General features: G+C 53.1%; 1 protein-coding gene across 3 annotated transcripts in view; it reads right to left on the bottom strand.

Moving 5' to 3' along the window:
* The window catches only part of TRPM2 (transient receptor potential cation channel subfamily M member 2), an 86,615-nt gene that overhangs the window by 62,122 nt on the left and 9,489 nt on the right, over positions 1-15,004 (bottom strand). For all 3 annotated transcript variants that reach the window (XR_012090976.1, XM_007969888.3, XM_037984893.2), the window contains exons 4-7: positions 10,712-10,880; positions 8,389-8,569; positions 5,392-5,558; positions 412-592 (exon numbers count right to left, since the gene is read on the bottom strand). Coding sequence is in view for 2 of the 3 variants with exons in the window: in XM_007969888.3 (XP_007968079.3) it covers positions 412-592; positions 5,392-5,558; positions 8,389-8,569; positions 10,712-10,880 (698 nt within the window). In the remaining variant the exon portion in view is untranslated. The remainder of the gene's footprint in view (positions 1-411; positions 593-5,391; positions 5,559-8,388; positions 8,570-10,711; positions 10,881-15,004) is intronic.

Here is a 15,004-nt window from a genome sequence, read left to right as displayed (position 1 = left end):
AAATAATTGTAGGGCCAGGCACAGTGGTTCAAGCTTTGTAATCCCAGCACTTTGGAAAGGCGGTGGGAGGATCCCTTGAGCCCAGAAGTTCGAGGCTACAGTGAGCTGAGATCACACCACTGCACTCCAGACCCTGTCTCAAAAAAAAAAAAAAAAAAAGTAGGCTGGCCTATTACCTGCGAGCACACAGGTGAGCTGCCAGCCCCCCGACCGCCCTCCCACTGGCTGAAACGGGCAAGAGAAGACGACCCTCCTGGAACAAAGTATAAAGAGACATGGGATAGAAACCCAGGTGTGTTCTGAGGACACTCCAAGTGCCACCAACATCCTGGTTGTGACCAGCTGTCCCTGACACTCTGACCAGCCCACTGTGCTATCTGCCCAAGCACCCTTGAAAGCAAGCTTCCCTACCTCCTCTTTCCTTGGTCTGCTCCGATATGAACTTCTCCAGCCTGGTCCTCAGAGGAATCTCCACCCCATACTGGCCGTGGGTCCCGTCGTCCACGAGGATGAAGTGAGAGTGGTTGCTGTCTAGGCAGGTCAGGTTCCCTTGGCCGTCCTCATCAAGTATGTACTCAGCAGGGAAGCTGCCCTGGAATGGCCAGGAAGCGTCAGACACAGCTTCTGGAAAGCTCTGCCTCTCTAATGTGAGCAGGCTGAACACCGGCCCCCAGAGAGACCAGGTCCCAGTCCCTGGAATCTGTGGATGTGGCCTTATTGGAGAAAGTGACTTTGCAGATGTGATTGAAACATGAGAAGATTAACCTGGATGATCTGAATGGGCCCAAAATACCATCACAGGTGTCCTTACAGGAGAGAGGTGGTGGGAGACACACATCGGAGAGGAGGACGAGGGACCACAGAGGCAGGGACGAGCGACACAGCCACAAGTGGAGAAAGCTGGAGCCCCCAGGAGTGGAGAAGGCAGGGAAACAGACCCTTCTCCCAGGCCTCACGAGGGGTGTGACTTCAGAGTTCTGTCCTCCAGACACGTGAGAGACCACAATGCTGCCGTTTCAGGCTTGTGGCCATTTGTTACAGCAGCCACAGGAAACAGATACAGGTCTGGGGTGAGGAAGTGGGGTGCTGCTGTAACAAACACCTAAAAATGTGGAAGTGGCATTGAAGCTGGCAATGAGGAGAAGATGGCAGGATGTTGAAGCACCACGAATAGAAAATGTCTCAATGTCCTTGAAGAGAATATTGGTGGGAATGCGGTGTTAAAAGCCTTGCAGAGACGGGCACAGTGGCTCACGCCTGTAATCCCAGCACTTTGGGAGGCCGAGGGGGGAGGATCACCTGAGCCCCAGAGTTCGAGACCAGCCTGGACAACATGGCAGATCTCATGTCTACAAAAATAAAAAAAATTAGCCGGGCATAGTGGCGCGCACCTGTAGTCCCAGCTACTTGGGAGGCTGAGGTGGGAAAATCACTTGAGTCCAGGGGCTCCAGGCTGAAGATCGCACCAACGCACCCCAGCCTGGGCAACAGTGAGACCCCGTCTCAGAAAAAAAAACAACTTGCAGTAAGGGCTCCGAAGGAAGCAAGGAGCAGGGCAGGGAGGGTTTTGTTACCTTAGAGCAGGGGTCCCCACCCACTGGGCCATGGACTGGTAATGGTCGGTGGCCTGTGAGGAGCTGGGCTGCACACAGCAGGAGGTGGGTGGTGGGTGAGTGAGTGAAGCTTCATCCCTATTTACAGCCACTCCCTATCGTGTGTGTGACTGCCTGAGCTCCACCTCCTGTCAGATCCACGGCATTAGATTCTCATGGGAATATTAACCTTACTGTGAACTGTGCGTGCGAGGGACCTAGGCTGTGTGTCCCTAAGAAAATCTAATGCCTGATGATCTGTCACTGTCCCCCATCACCCCCAGATGATGGGACCATCTAGCTGCAGGAAAACAAGCTCAGGACTCCCACTGATCCTACATGATGGTGAGTTGTATGATTACTTCATTATATATTACAATGTAATAATAGAAATAAAGTGCACAATAAACGTAACGTGCTTGAATCATCCCCAAACCAACCACTCACCACCCCGCCCCCATCTGTGCAAAAATTGTCTTCCATGAAACCAGTCCCTGGTGTCAAAAAGGTTGGGGACCGCTGCCTTAGAAAATATATACATGGGCCAGGCACAGTGGCTCACACCTGGAATCCCAGCACTTTGGAGGGCCGAGGCAGGCAGATCACAAGGTCAGGAGTTCAAGATCAGCCTGGCCAACATGGTGAAATCCTGTCTCTAGTAAAAAACCAAAAATTAGCTGGGCGTGGTGGTGGGTGCCTGTAGTCCCAGCTACTCGGAAGGCTGAGGCAGGAGAATCGCTTGAACCCAGGAGGCAGAGGTTGCAGTGGGCTGAGATAGTGCCACTGCACTCCAGCCTGGGCGACAGAGTAAGACTCTGTCTCAAAAAAAAAAAAAAAAAAAAAGAGAGAGGGCCAAGGGTATGTCTGCACAACCCCCTGCTAGTGACGAAGAGACTAGGCAAGGAGACTGCAATTCACTCAACCATCTCAGAAGACAGGAGTGGAGACGGCATCACAGGAAAGGTCAGCAGAGCCCTTTTTGTCTACTGGCAGAAATTCCTATGGCATTCAAAGGAGGCACACAAGGTTTTCACAAATGTTACATCAACAACAACTGCAAATTTGGACTGAAAGGGACAGAGGTGCGATAAAATGAAAGGTCGTCAGACTCCTTAAAATCTTCAAGCAGGAAATAACCTATAACCTTCAGGGAAAAGGATTGTCCTGAAGGCAGAGCTGTGGACACAGAGCAGGGTGGGGGGTGCCCAAGCCACAGAAGGGTCTCCCCAGTCTCACCACCTAGTGCGTTCCCCTGCTGGGTTTTGGAATTGCCTGGGGCTGGTGATGCCTTCGTTCCTCCCGTGTTCCCCCTTTGGGAATGACAGTGTCTACAGCTGTGATACTATACCTGACCTTCCCTGCTCTTCCCTTGTATTTTAGAGACAGATGACTTGTTGTCTCCTCTCACAGGTGCACACATGAAGAGAAAATCTGCTCCAGAGTCTTTAGCATCCCTGACTTAAATGATGACATTTGGGACTTTTGAGCTGATATTTTTGTTTGTTTTGTTTTGTTTTGCTTGAGATGGTGTCTCGCTCTGTCATCCAGGCTGGAATGCAGTGGCACAATCTTGGCTCGCTGCAACCTCCGCCTCCCGGGTTCAAGGGATCTTCCTGCCTCGGCCTCCCAGTAGCTGGGATTACAGGCGCCCACCACCATGCCTGGCTAATTTTTTGTTGAGACGGGGTTTCTCCATGTTGGCCAGGCTGGTCTCGAGCTCCTGTCCTCAGGTGATCTGCCCACCTTGGCCTCCCAAAGTGCTGGGATGACAGGTGTGAGCCACCGTGCCTGGCCGAGCTCATGATATTTACATGAGATTCTGATCTTGGAGTTTCTGCTGTAACGGGTTGGTAGTTGGAGGGAATCATTTGGTTTGGTTTGGACAGAGTCTCGCTCTGTCAGCCCGGCTGGAGTGCAGTGGCATGATCTTGGCTCACTGCAACCTCCAGCTCCTGGGTTCAAGCAATTCTCCTGCCTCAGCTGGGATTACAGGTGCCTGCCACTATGACCAGCTAATTTTTGTATTTTTAGTAAAGACAGCGTTTCACCATGTTGGCCAAGCTGGTCTTGAAGTCTCGTCCTCAAGTGATCTGCCCACCTCAGCCTCCCAAAGTGCTAGGATGACAGGCGTGAGCCCCCACGCCCGGCCAGGATCTGGCAATGGGGTGAACGTATTTTGCATGTGGAGTGTACAGGAGTCTGAGGCCAGAGGGAGGACCGCAGTTAGCTGAATCACGGCCACCCAAAGACATCAAGGCCTGCTCATGGATCCGGTAAGTGCTGCTCCTCATTTCCCTGTTTGGAAAAGCATCTTTGCAGATGTCAGTTAAAGATCTTGATATGAAGGCATCACCCCAGATGACCCCAGTGGGACCTCAACACCATCACAAGTGTTCTTATGGGAGACAGCGGGAGATTTCACACAGGCTCACAGAGAAGGCCACGGGACGCGGAGGCAGAGACTGGAGGGAGGCGGCCACCAGCCAGAGGATGCCCATCAGCACCCAGACCCTGGCGGCAGCAGGAATACTCTTCCCCAGGCCCTGGAGGGAGGTGGCCCCGCCAACATCGATGGCTGCATGATGGCCAAGCGACGCGGATTCCAAATCTGATAGACTAAGTTTCTGCTGCTTTAAGCCGCCAGGTTTGTGAGCCTGGGTTACAGCAGCCCCGGGAGACAGATCCAAGGCAGGGTGGCAGCGGGGCTGGGACACCCACCCTCCGCTGTCCACAGAGAGGGAGCACGGCTAAGCGGAAGCAGCCACAGTCCCATTCCTCCAACAACACCAGCAACAGTGGTGTCACGGGAAGTCGTCTGAACTCAGCGTGGGGAGGAAAGTAAGGAGTGACCTGCGACATCACCCAGCCGCTCCTGGCTTCAGTTTTTCAATTCATAAAAAGAGCAAGCAAAGCCAAACAGCCGGTCCAGTCAGACCCCACCAGACATATTCATGATTCTGATGCAAAAGGAAGGTGGAGGCCGAGCTGCGGCTGGCCAGGGCTTGCTGGGCCCTCGTGGGCATCTGGGAGTGTCCCCTGCCCCCAGGAACGGACACACAGTGTCTGTGATGTTGCCAGAGGAGTAAATCACCCCTCGGGGTGACGAGGGAACCTGCTCAGTGAGTCACAGGCCAGGGTTTGTGGGCTTTCCTGACCACGCGGATTCAGGGGCACACACGCATTATGCCAAAGTTAGTGTGTCCTTGGAAAATCTGGTTGAATGACTCATTATCTGTCCCAACTCAAGGCTCTGGATTAAGGCAACTGCTTCTCCTGCGGCCAGTTAACCAGAGGCAGGAGTGCTCCACCCTCAACCTTGACAGAGAAGCTGGGGCTGGGTCCTGGCTGCTGGGGACGGCAGCACGGTGGGATTCCCAGATGCAGGAGACCTCTGAGTGCAGGGACTCAAAGTGCTAAAAGCTCCGGTTCGGGGTCAGATCTCCCTGGCTCAGCCCTGCCCAGCTGCCCGCTGGCCATGCTCCCTCCCTCTGCTGTTAGCGGAGCCCTCATAGCCAGTGACTCTCATGTGGACCCCTCTTGCAACCTTGAGGGAGATACCAGAGTCCAGCCAAGTTAGCCATTCATCCAGGTCACCTGGGTCAGGGACCGGGCCAGGAGTTGCGCCCAATCTCCTGAGTGTGCCCGCCATCCCCGCACACCCCACCTGCTCCCTACAGCGCCCCATCAGACGTCACCCACACCCCGGCCCCTGCACACTCCGCCTGCCCCCTACAGCACCCGGTCACACGTCACCCACACCCCTGGTCCTAGGCTCCCCTCCCTAGGGGGCCGCGCTCACCGTGGGATGGATCAGGCCCTCGCGGCGGTGGATGGTGCCCCAGGTGGCGACTCCGATGGTGATGACCTCACCTTCCTTGTAGCTGCTGCTCAGGCTGAAGTCTCGCACCGCCTCGCCCACCTGCTTCATGACGCCGGCGTGGGAGCCCCCCGTGATGATCCAGGCCCCTGGGGAAGCAGCACGGGTGGGCAGGCCCCGCAGTACTGAGGGGCACCCTGATACCCAGGAGCCTGATGCCTGAGCCCCTCTAGGCTCAGCGATGCCCGGCCCCCATCAACACAGAGCCCCTCACTCAGGGGCTTTTAAACCAGCATCAGGTGTAAGGAACTGGGGTTCCCACGGCCCTCAGGCAGGGTGGGAACAGGAGCAGGCCCCACCCCTCTCCCTGGTCCCTGCCACCTCCTCTGGCCCAGACTCAAGATCCCGGTTCTCAGCACGCTCTCTGCATTCTTCTATTTTGCTTTCCTTCTTCCTCCCAGCTTTCAGGACCCAGGTGCGGCAGAGTACGTCCTTGCTCACACCACTCAGCCTGGCCCCTAGGAAGGACTCCCTCCACTTCCCACCCACCGCCTGCTGCCAGAGGTTTGCAGCCAACCCTGTAAGAAACACACTTCTGGCCGGGCACGGTGGCTCACACCTGTAATCCCAACACTTTGGGAGGCCGAGGCAGTCGGATCATCTGAGGTTGGGAGTTCGAGACCAGCCTGACCAACATGGAGAAACCCCCTCTCTACTAAAAATACAAAATTAGCCCAGTGTGGTGCTATATGCCCGTAATCCCAGCTACTCGGGAGGCTGAGGCAGGAGAATCACTTGAACCCGGGAGGCAGAGGTTGCAGTGAGCCGAGATTGCGCCATTGCACTCCAGCCTGGGCAATAAGAGTGAAACGCCATCTCAAAAAAAAAAAAGAAAGAAAGAAACACACCTCCCATCCCACATCTGGTCTGACCCAGTGTCGTGAGCTGGCGGCAGCTTTGCCTGAGAGCAGGAGGTCCCCAGGTGTCTGCTCGCCTGGCCTGCCCCAGGGTAAGAGGCACAGGTGAGGCCACGGCTGCTGCCCCACAGCCTCCCCTTGAGGCACCAATGAAAGTCACATTTGTTCGTTTTTGGGATTTGTCCCTGGTATAATGCTGCCATACCAAAGGCTGGGTCACAGTGTCACCATAAAAACAACAATTGGGCCAGGCGCAGTGGCTCAGGCCTGTAATCCCAGCACTTTGGGAGGCCAAGGTGGGCAGATCACCTGAAGTCAGGAGTCTGAGACCAGCCTGACCAACATGGTGAAACCTCGTCTCTACTAAAAATGCAAAAATTAGCTGGGCGTGGTAGCATGCGCCTGCAGTCCCAGCTCCTTGGGAGGCTGAGGCAGGAGAATTGCTTGAGCTCAGGAGGCAGAGGTTGCAGTGAGCTGAGATTGTGTCACCACCACTGCACTCCAGCCTGGGCGACAGAGCAAGACACAAGACTCCGTCTCCAAAAACAAAAAACAAAAAAAAACAAAAAAAAACAGCCAATCAGCCAGGCACGGTGGCTCATGCCTATTATCCCAGCACTTTGGGAGGTCAAGGCAGGAAGATTGCTTGAGCCCAGGAGTTCAAGATCAGCCTGGACAACATAGACCTTGTCTCTACAAAAATTAGCCTGGCATGGTGGCATATGCCTCTAGTCCTAGCAACTCGGGAGGCAGGGGCAGGAGGATCACCTGAGCCCAAGAGGTCTAGGCTACAGTAAGCTGAAATCATGCCGCTGCACTCCAGCCTGGGGAACAGAGCGAGACCCTGTCTCAAAAATAAATGGATGGAGATGGAGATGGAGACGGAGATGGAGACGGAGACGGAGACGGAGACGGAGACGGAGATGGGGATAGATGAGATGGAGATAGATGAGATGGAGATGGAGATAACAGTTGAAAAGCTGTTACTAGCTTTGGGCCAGGAAGCAGACAGCAAGGTCACTGATATTGAAAGCTAAAAAAAAATGCAACATGAAGACCTGGAGCGGGTGAGACCCGGAGAAATCCATGGCATTATTTGAGAGGGCGAAGCATCAGAAAGTGCTTGTGGGACAGTGACCTGCGTTAAACCTAGTCCCACGTGACCAGACTGAGAAAAGGTCTGGTCATTTTACAAGCAGGGCTGTGGGGCTCACAGGTCAAAAGATGCAGCCATGCCTCACAGTCACCAGGCAGACAAACCGAGGACTCTTAAGCCACACAGGCCAAGTCAGGCTCAGTTACGACTCTCCACTTGGAGGCAAAGACCACACCCCAGGAAAAGCAAGGTGACCCCAGACCCATCTGGACCCAACATTGCCAAGTAATCACCTCAGAGCCTCACTAGTCACCCACTCCCCTCCAGAGAGGCCCGGGCAGCCTCGAGGACTTGGGGTCCCCTCCACAATGGAATCAGGGTAGGGCAGGGCACCAGGTCACGGCCCCCGGGATCTCACACCATCCACCAGGACTGGGTCCCTGCCTGGCTCTCACTGGTGGTGCAAACTTGGGAGGTGATTTGACTCCAACCAGGCAGTTGCCTCAAGTGAAAAGATGGAAATAATAATGCTCCTTGCCGGATGCTGATGGAAAAAAGTGATCATGGAAAATGTGATGACCGGGAACTCTCGCTGGCCCCCTACGACTGTCCCACAGCGCTGGCCCCAGCCGTGCACCCAGGCCACCGAGGTTCCCAGGTCACTGAGGTTCCCAGGCCACCAAGGTTCCCAGGCCACTGAGGTTTTCATCTCTGCTTGGCCCTGGGCACCAGCAGGGCCACGCACTGAGCCATCTCCAGCCCATGGGCAAGCCAGGGGCAGCACCGGGCATCAGGGAGCAGCTGTGCCCAGGTGAAGGGTGCATGGGTCCGACTCAGGCTGGGGCACAGCCTCGGCGGCTCCCAGGGACTTTTTGGGTCCTGATGGCCCTGACTGCCCCGGCACAGCCTCCACAACCCACCCCGCCCACCCCCAGGGGCCTCGTGTCCCTCCAGCCTCCGAGTTACCTGTGGTCTGAGCCACCTTGACCAGGCCTCTGCGGAAAATGCTCTTCAGCCGCGGCTTCATGTTGAAGTTCTTGGCGCCCCCGGTCACTGAGATCAGGAGGTTGGGGACATCCAGCCCCCAGTGCTGGGTCATGAGGTGGTAGATCGTGCTGGAGGGCGTGTCCTGGGAGACTCTAACATACTGCGGGAAGGGAAGACGGTGGAGGGAACCCGTGTATCAGTGGGCAGGGACAGCACCGACCCACACAGGCCACGCGGAGAGGCCCCAGTGGGCGGCAGACACCGCACACCTTTCTGGCTCAGACCCAGTAAAGGGGTCCCCGTGTGGGCAACGCACAGGTCATGAGAGAAGAGGGAGGCGGAGAGGCCCAAGCCAGGAGCAACAGGCCGTCCCTTGGGGACCAGAACCGCCCTCAGCAAACCTCCTCCGGCCCTCGTGCCCCCACGGCACCCACTTTTTCCTCTTCCTCTCGATTTTGGGAGTGCCTCTCAGACACGCACCAGCAGACTCCAATTCCTGCCCTAGCGCCTGGGCCCTGCCTTTCCAGGGTCTAATCATCTCCTGCACTGGGGTCTTTGCCCTCCTGTCCTTGTGCGCCCAGCACTGCCCCCTCTCCTGTCCCCTCTGCTCTGTGGCTCCTGTGCCCTGGCCCATCCTGGGGATTCAGGGGGCCCAGCTTCCTGTGCCTCCCATCTGAACATGGCTCTCCCAGGCTCTGTCGTCACTCTGGCCCCTCATGCTCCAGGAGACCCTCACGAGTACACAGTGGACTTCCCCTGTTCCGCTAGGTGGGCCGTGTCTGAAGAGACCCAGCCGGGCCTGCAACCCCCGCCGGGATTGGCCCACCAGAGACACAAAGGTGATGGGTGAAATCCAGAAATGCCATGAGGTGCCCTTAAAACAAACATGTGGTAGCATTGTCACTAAAGAAGGTCCAGTTAACCCACAACCACGGTGCCTGTCACCATCAGAACGTGGGCCCCACCGGGTCCACCAGGCATCTGGAGGTGCTGGTCTCCCTGGGAGGAGCAGGGCTGTGGCCTGCATGGTGGACGCTCCTGGGCTTCGAGGCAGACCTGCTGCACCACGGGGTCTGTGTCCCAGCTGTCACTCACTGTCAGGCCACAGGCGTTTTTCCCTCACACCACCTGCCCCTGTCGGGAGCTGCAGGGCTGGGAGAAGCCGGGGAGTGGGGGAGGGATGCAGCCAGAACTCCGGGTTCAGACGCAGCTGGACTCAAACCCACCACTGGCACTGCCACCATGGCCTTGGGCAACGGGTGGGGTCTGCCCATACCTCAATCCCTCATCTGAAACCCGACAACGGGACTGTTCCCGTAACCACAGAGACAGAGGGGCCCAGGGGCCTGGAGAACACCCACATATGATGGTGACACAGGGTGGCTCAGGGGCTGGGCCAGCCAGGAAGCCTGGGGCCACATGACCCCGTCTCCGAGACCTGCCCCACTCAACCTCTTTGGTCACCTCATGGCATCATCACGCATCGAGTGGACAGGTCAACTCGGCAGGTACCAGATTCAGGGCTCCAGACTCCAGCACAGAGATCAGTGCCACCCCCTCCCAGGACAGTGGCACCCAATCGCTATCTCAGAACCCTCCGGAAGGCTGGTCAACACACAAGGGACCAAGTCTCTGACTCCACAGGCCTGGGATGGGGCCTAAGAATTGGTCAGAGATGGCTGGTCCTCCAGGGACCACAGTGAAGTTGTGCATGAGAGAACCCAGCCCTGCGCCTGGGCCTCCCTCCAGCAGTCTGCAACCTCACAGCACTCTCCTGCAGGCCAGGCTCAGCCTGGATCACGCTGTGCCTGGCCCAGCCTCCTCGCAAGGACTCTCGCCTTTGGTTCCAGACTTGCCATATGGGCCTCCCTGCCATCCTGGGCCCCTTCCCCCTGCTTTTCCCTCCCTCTCCACACCCTTCCTGCCATTCCCCAAGCACACCCTGAGTGTGTCTGTGTCCTACATCCCTCTCCTTCCTCCCTACTTGCCCGCAGGCCCTGACAAATCCTACCCAGGGCCACCCAGCCAGAATTCACTCACCACTCCCGGCTTGCACCTTCCTAGAAAGCTCACTGTGCCCCACACTGCTTTGCAGATGACCAAGCACTCTGAGAGTGGGATGCATCTCTTGCTTGCCTTGCAGAACCCCTCCCTACCCTCTCCTTTGCTGTGCAGTGGGCTCTATGCACCCTGGATCTTTGCCAGCCTCCTGCTCTTGCCCCAGGAAATGCCAACCACGACGTGTCACTGTGGGGCCATGCAGCTCCGCCCACAATTCAGAGCAAGAGTGATGGAAACCAACCTTTTTCACCTCCTGGCTCAGGCCTGTGAAGACGATGTCACCAAAGGCATCTGTTGGCATCTCCTGGACATGTTTCTTTGGGTCCCACCGTGTGCCCTGGAAGGCGTCGGGCTTGATTGCCTCCTCCAGGTGCTGCTCACGCGTGTAGCCGCACTGACACACCACCTTCCTGCAAAGACACAGCACCAGTCACCCAGGGAGTGCGGTGCCCTTCCTGCTCCCTGTGGAGGCATCGGAGGAGGTCCAGTGGAAAGCCGCAACATTCCCCCACCCAGCAAAAACAGGGCACCTGCCCCTTCCAGCCGTGGGGGAGGCCGCAGAAGCCTAATGGTGAGCTGGAACTCTTCTCACCCTCAGCAGTAACAAGAAGCCTCCCCAGGAAGTGTCAGTGGATCAGTGGAGGCTGCAGGGGGCTTTGACTTCACCCTTCATGGGGCATTGACGGGGGGGGGGGGGTGGGGGACTCCTTCCTTCACCATAGACATGTCAAGGGGACCAGCTAAAACTCAAGATCTTGAGTCTCTTAACACAAAATCTAAACTATCAAGGTTTCAATCAAACATCATTAGTTGTACGACGAGCCAGGAAAATCTCAACCAGGATGAGAAAAGACGGCTAACAGCCACCGACACCAAGATGGCACAGATGTTAGAGTTATCTGAAAATGATTTTAAAGCAGCCACATTAGAAATGCTTCAACAAGCAATCATGAACATGCTCAAAACAAATGAAAAAAACATAAATTTCCAGTAAAGAAAGAGAAGATATACCAAATGCAAATTTTAGAACTGAAAAATGCAGTAACTGAAATAAAAACTCAATGGATGGACCCAACAGCAGGATGGAGGAGACAGAGGAAAGAAGCCGGGAGCAGGAAGACAGAACAGTAGAAATTGCCCAATAAGAACAACAGAGAGAAAACAAACAAACAACAACAAAGTAAACAGAACCTCTGGGACCTGCAGCACTATAACAAAAGATCATACATTCATGTTCAGAGTTACCGAAGGAAAAGAAAAAGACAGTGATCCTGAAAATGTATGTAAAGAAGTAATGGTCAAAATTTCCCATATTTGACAAAAAAGACATAAACCTACACACTCCACAATCTGAGTGAACACCACACAGGATAAACCCAAAGAGATACACGCCAAGACACATAACAGTTAAACTTCCAAAAACTAAAAACAAATAAAAAATCTTAGAAGCGGCCAGGTGCGGTGGCTCACACCTATAATCCCAGCCCTTTGGGAAGCTGAGGCGAGTGCATCACGAGGTCAGGAGTTCAAGACCAACATGGCCAACATGGTGAAACCCTGTCTCTACTAAAATCCAAAAAATTAGCTGGGCATGGTGGCGGCCGCCTGTAATCCCAGCCACTCGGGAGGCTGAGGCAGGAGAATCGATTGAACCCAGGTGGTGGAGGTTGTGGTAAGCCGAGATCAGACCACTGCACTCACTCCAGTCTGGGCAACAGTGGAAGACTCCTTCTCAAAAAAAAAAAAAAAAACACCTCAGAAGTGACAGAAGTTGGGATCTTCTTAATTGAAGGCAGGCTAGGGAATTTGTCACCAGCAGACACACCCTAGAAGAATGGCTAAAGGACGTTCTCTAAACAGAAAGGGAACAAGAAAACAAGGAATTTTGGAATATCTGAAAGGAAGAAAGAATAACAAAAAGAGTAACCTCTTGAATTTCGTAACTGATGTTTGATGGCTGAAGCAAAAATTATACCACTATCTGACATGGTTTTCAATACATGTAGAAGAAATATTTCAAGCAATTATAGATTAAGAAGGGGACAGGCATTGGGAGTTATATCTGATGTAAATGACAAGTTGATGGGTGCTGACGAGTTGATGGGTGCAGCACACCAACATAGCACATGTATACATATGTAACAAACCTGCACATTGTGCACATGTACCCTAGAACTTAAAGTATAATAATAAAAAAAAAGGGGACAGAGATATAAAAGGAGATCATGTTTCTATACTTCACTCAAACTGGTAAAATGTCAATGTCAGTAGATTGCAATAAGCTATGTTATATAATATACTATCTAGAGCAACCCCTTTAAAAAAAAAAAAGTGATACAAGAAGATACACTCAAAAATAGTATGGTGTAAGCAGTGGCTCACGCCTGTAATCCCAACACTTTGGGAGGCCAAGGTGGGCAGATTGCTTGAGCTCAGGAGTTTGAGACCAGCCTGGGCAACGTGGCAAAACCTTGCCTCTACCAAAAATACAAAAATTAACCAGGCATGGTGGTGCATGCCTGTAGTCTCAGCTACTCAGGAGACTGAGGTGGGAGGATCACCTGAGCCCAGCGAGGTGGAGAGTGTAGTGAGCTAAGATCATGCCATTGCACTCCAGCCTAGGCAACAGAGTGAGACTCTGTCTCAAAAAAAAAAAAAAAAGTATGAATAATCAAAATAGAATTCTAAAAAATGTTCAAGTAACCCACAAAAAGACAAAAAAAAAAGAGAACAGAAAACAAAAAATAAAATAGCAGATGTAAGTTCTAACATACCAATAATTACATTAAATATAAATTTTCTAAATACAACAATTAAAAAACAGATTGACAGAATGGATTTTTAAAAAAATAGGACTCAATTATTTGATGTCTACCAAAATCTCACTTGAAGTGTAATGACACAGGCAAGGTGAAAGGGAAAGGAATATTCAGCAGTTAAATAATATTGACACAAGGCTGAGCGTGGTGGCTTACACCTGTAATCCCAGCACCGTGGGAGGCCAAGGCGAGCGGATTACTTGAGGTCAGGAGTTCAAAGCCATCCTGGCCAACATGGTGAGCCCATCTCTACTAAAAATACAAAAATTAGCCAGGCATGGTTGCACATGCCTGTAGTCCCAGCTACTTCCAGTCTCCGGGAGGTGGAGGTTGCAGTGAGCCAAGATCGTGCCATTGCACTCCAGCCTGGGCAACAGAATGAGATTCCATCCCAAATAATAATAATAATAATAATAATAATATTGACACAAGCAGCAACTTGGATATCAAGCACGCTGTGCTGAGGGGAAAGGACATGAGTCATGTAGCGTATGATTCCATTGATGTAACAGTCTCAAAATGACACAATGATAGGCATGAAGAAAGATTGGTGGTTGCAGGGTTCAGGGATGATGGGGGAGAAGGTGAGCTGACCATACGGAGGAAGTACAGGAGGAGCTCGGTGGAGATGGTCAGTGCTGTGTCGACCATGGTGGTAGTTACACAAATAAACATGGGAAAAATGACACAAGGCCAGGCACGGTGGCTTACACCTGTAATCCCAGCACTTTGGGAGGCTGAGGCAGGCAGATCACTTGAGGTCCGGAGTCCGAGACCAGACTGACCAACATAGTGAAACCCCATCTCTACTAAAAATATAAACATTAGCTGGGTGTGGTAGCGCTCACCTGTAGTCCCAGCTACTCAGGAGGCTGAGGCAGGAGAATTGCTTGAACCCAGGAGGCGGAGATTGCAGTGAGCTAGTGTGGTGCCACTGCACTCCAGCCTGGGCAGCAGAGCGAGACTATCTCAAAAAAAAAAAAAAAAAAAAAAAAAAAAGACATAAAACTAAACACTTGCATTCTACCAGCTTGAATTCCTGGCTTGTACTACGGTTATGCAGAATGTAGTCACAGGTGGAGCTGTGGGGCCTATCTGTAGTATCTTTGGAACTTCTGTACATCTATAATAATTTCAACATAAAAAGTTAAACACACACACAAATGGAGGCTCTGAGCAGATGACACGGGGCTAGCACCTCGCCCAAGGTCTTCCACCTCCTCCCCTCACCCGGGGACGGTGGGAGCTGCCGGAATCGCAAGCCTCCAGGACCTGCTGCTCTGCCTCCTCCCCTTCCTCTGGCAAGAATGCAGCAATCTCTTTCTTTAACTGCTACCTTTCCTCTGTTTTCTTTGTAGGTTGAAGTCTTTTTGTTCCTTTACTGCAATTCATTGGTGTTTCAGGGCAAGAAAAGATACATTTATGTGTCCTTTATAACTTATTTAATTGGAAATCCACAAATATTTTTAGATTCCAATGTTTTGCTAGTAACAAGTAACCTAGAAAAGTACAGATGAGGCTGGGTGTGGTGGCTCTCGCCTGTAATCTCAGCACTTTGGGAGGCTGAGGCGGGTGGATCACAAGGTCAGGAGTTCAAGACCAGCCTGGCTAATATGGTGAAACCCTGTCTCTACTAAAAATACAAAAATTAGCCAGGCGTGGTGGTGTGCACCTGTAATCCCAGCTGCTGGGAGGCTGAGGCAGGAGAATCGCTT

Source organism: Chlorocebus sabaeus, chromosome 2, assembly GCF_047675955.1.
Source record: "Chlorocebus sabaeus isolate Y175 chromosome 2, mChlSab1.0.hap1, whole genome shotgun sequence".
NCBI classification, from domain to species: domain Eukaryota; kingdom Metazoa; phylum Chordata; class Mammalia; order Primates; family Cercopithecidae; genus Chlorocebus; species Chlorocebus sabaeus.
The sequence above is the reverse complement of the archived record's forward strand: the minus strand, read 5'-3'. Positions and strand labels throughout refer to the sequence as shown.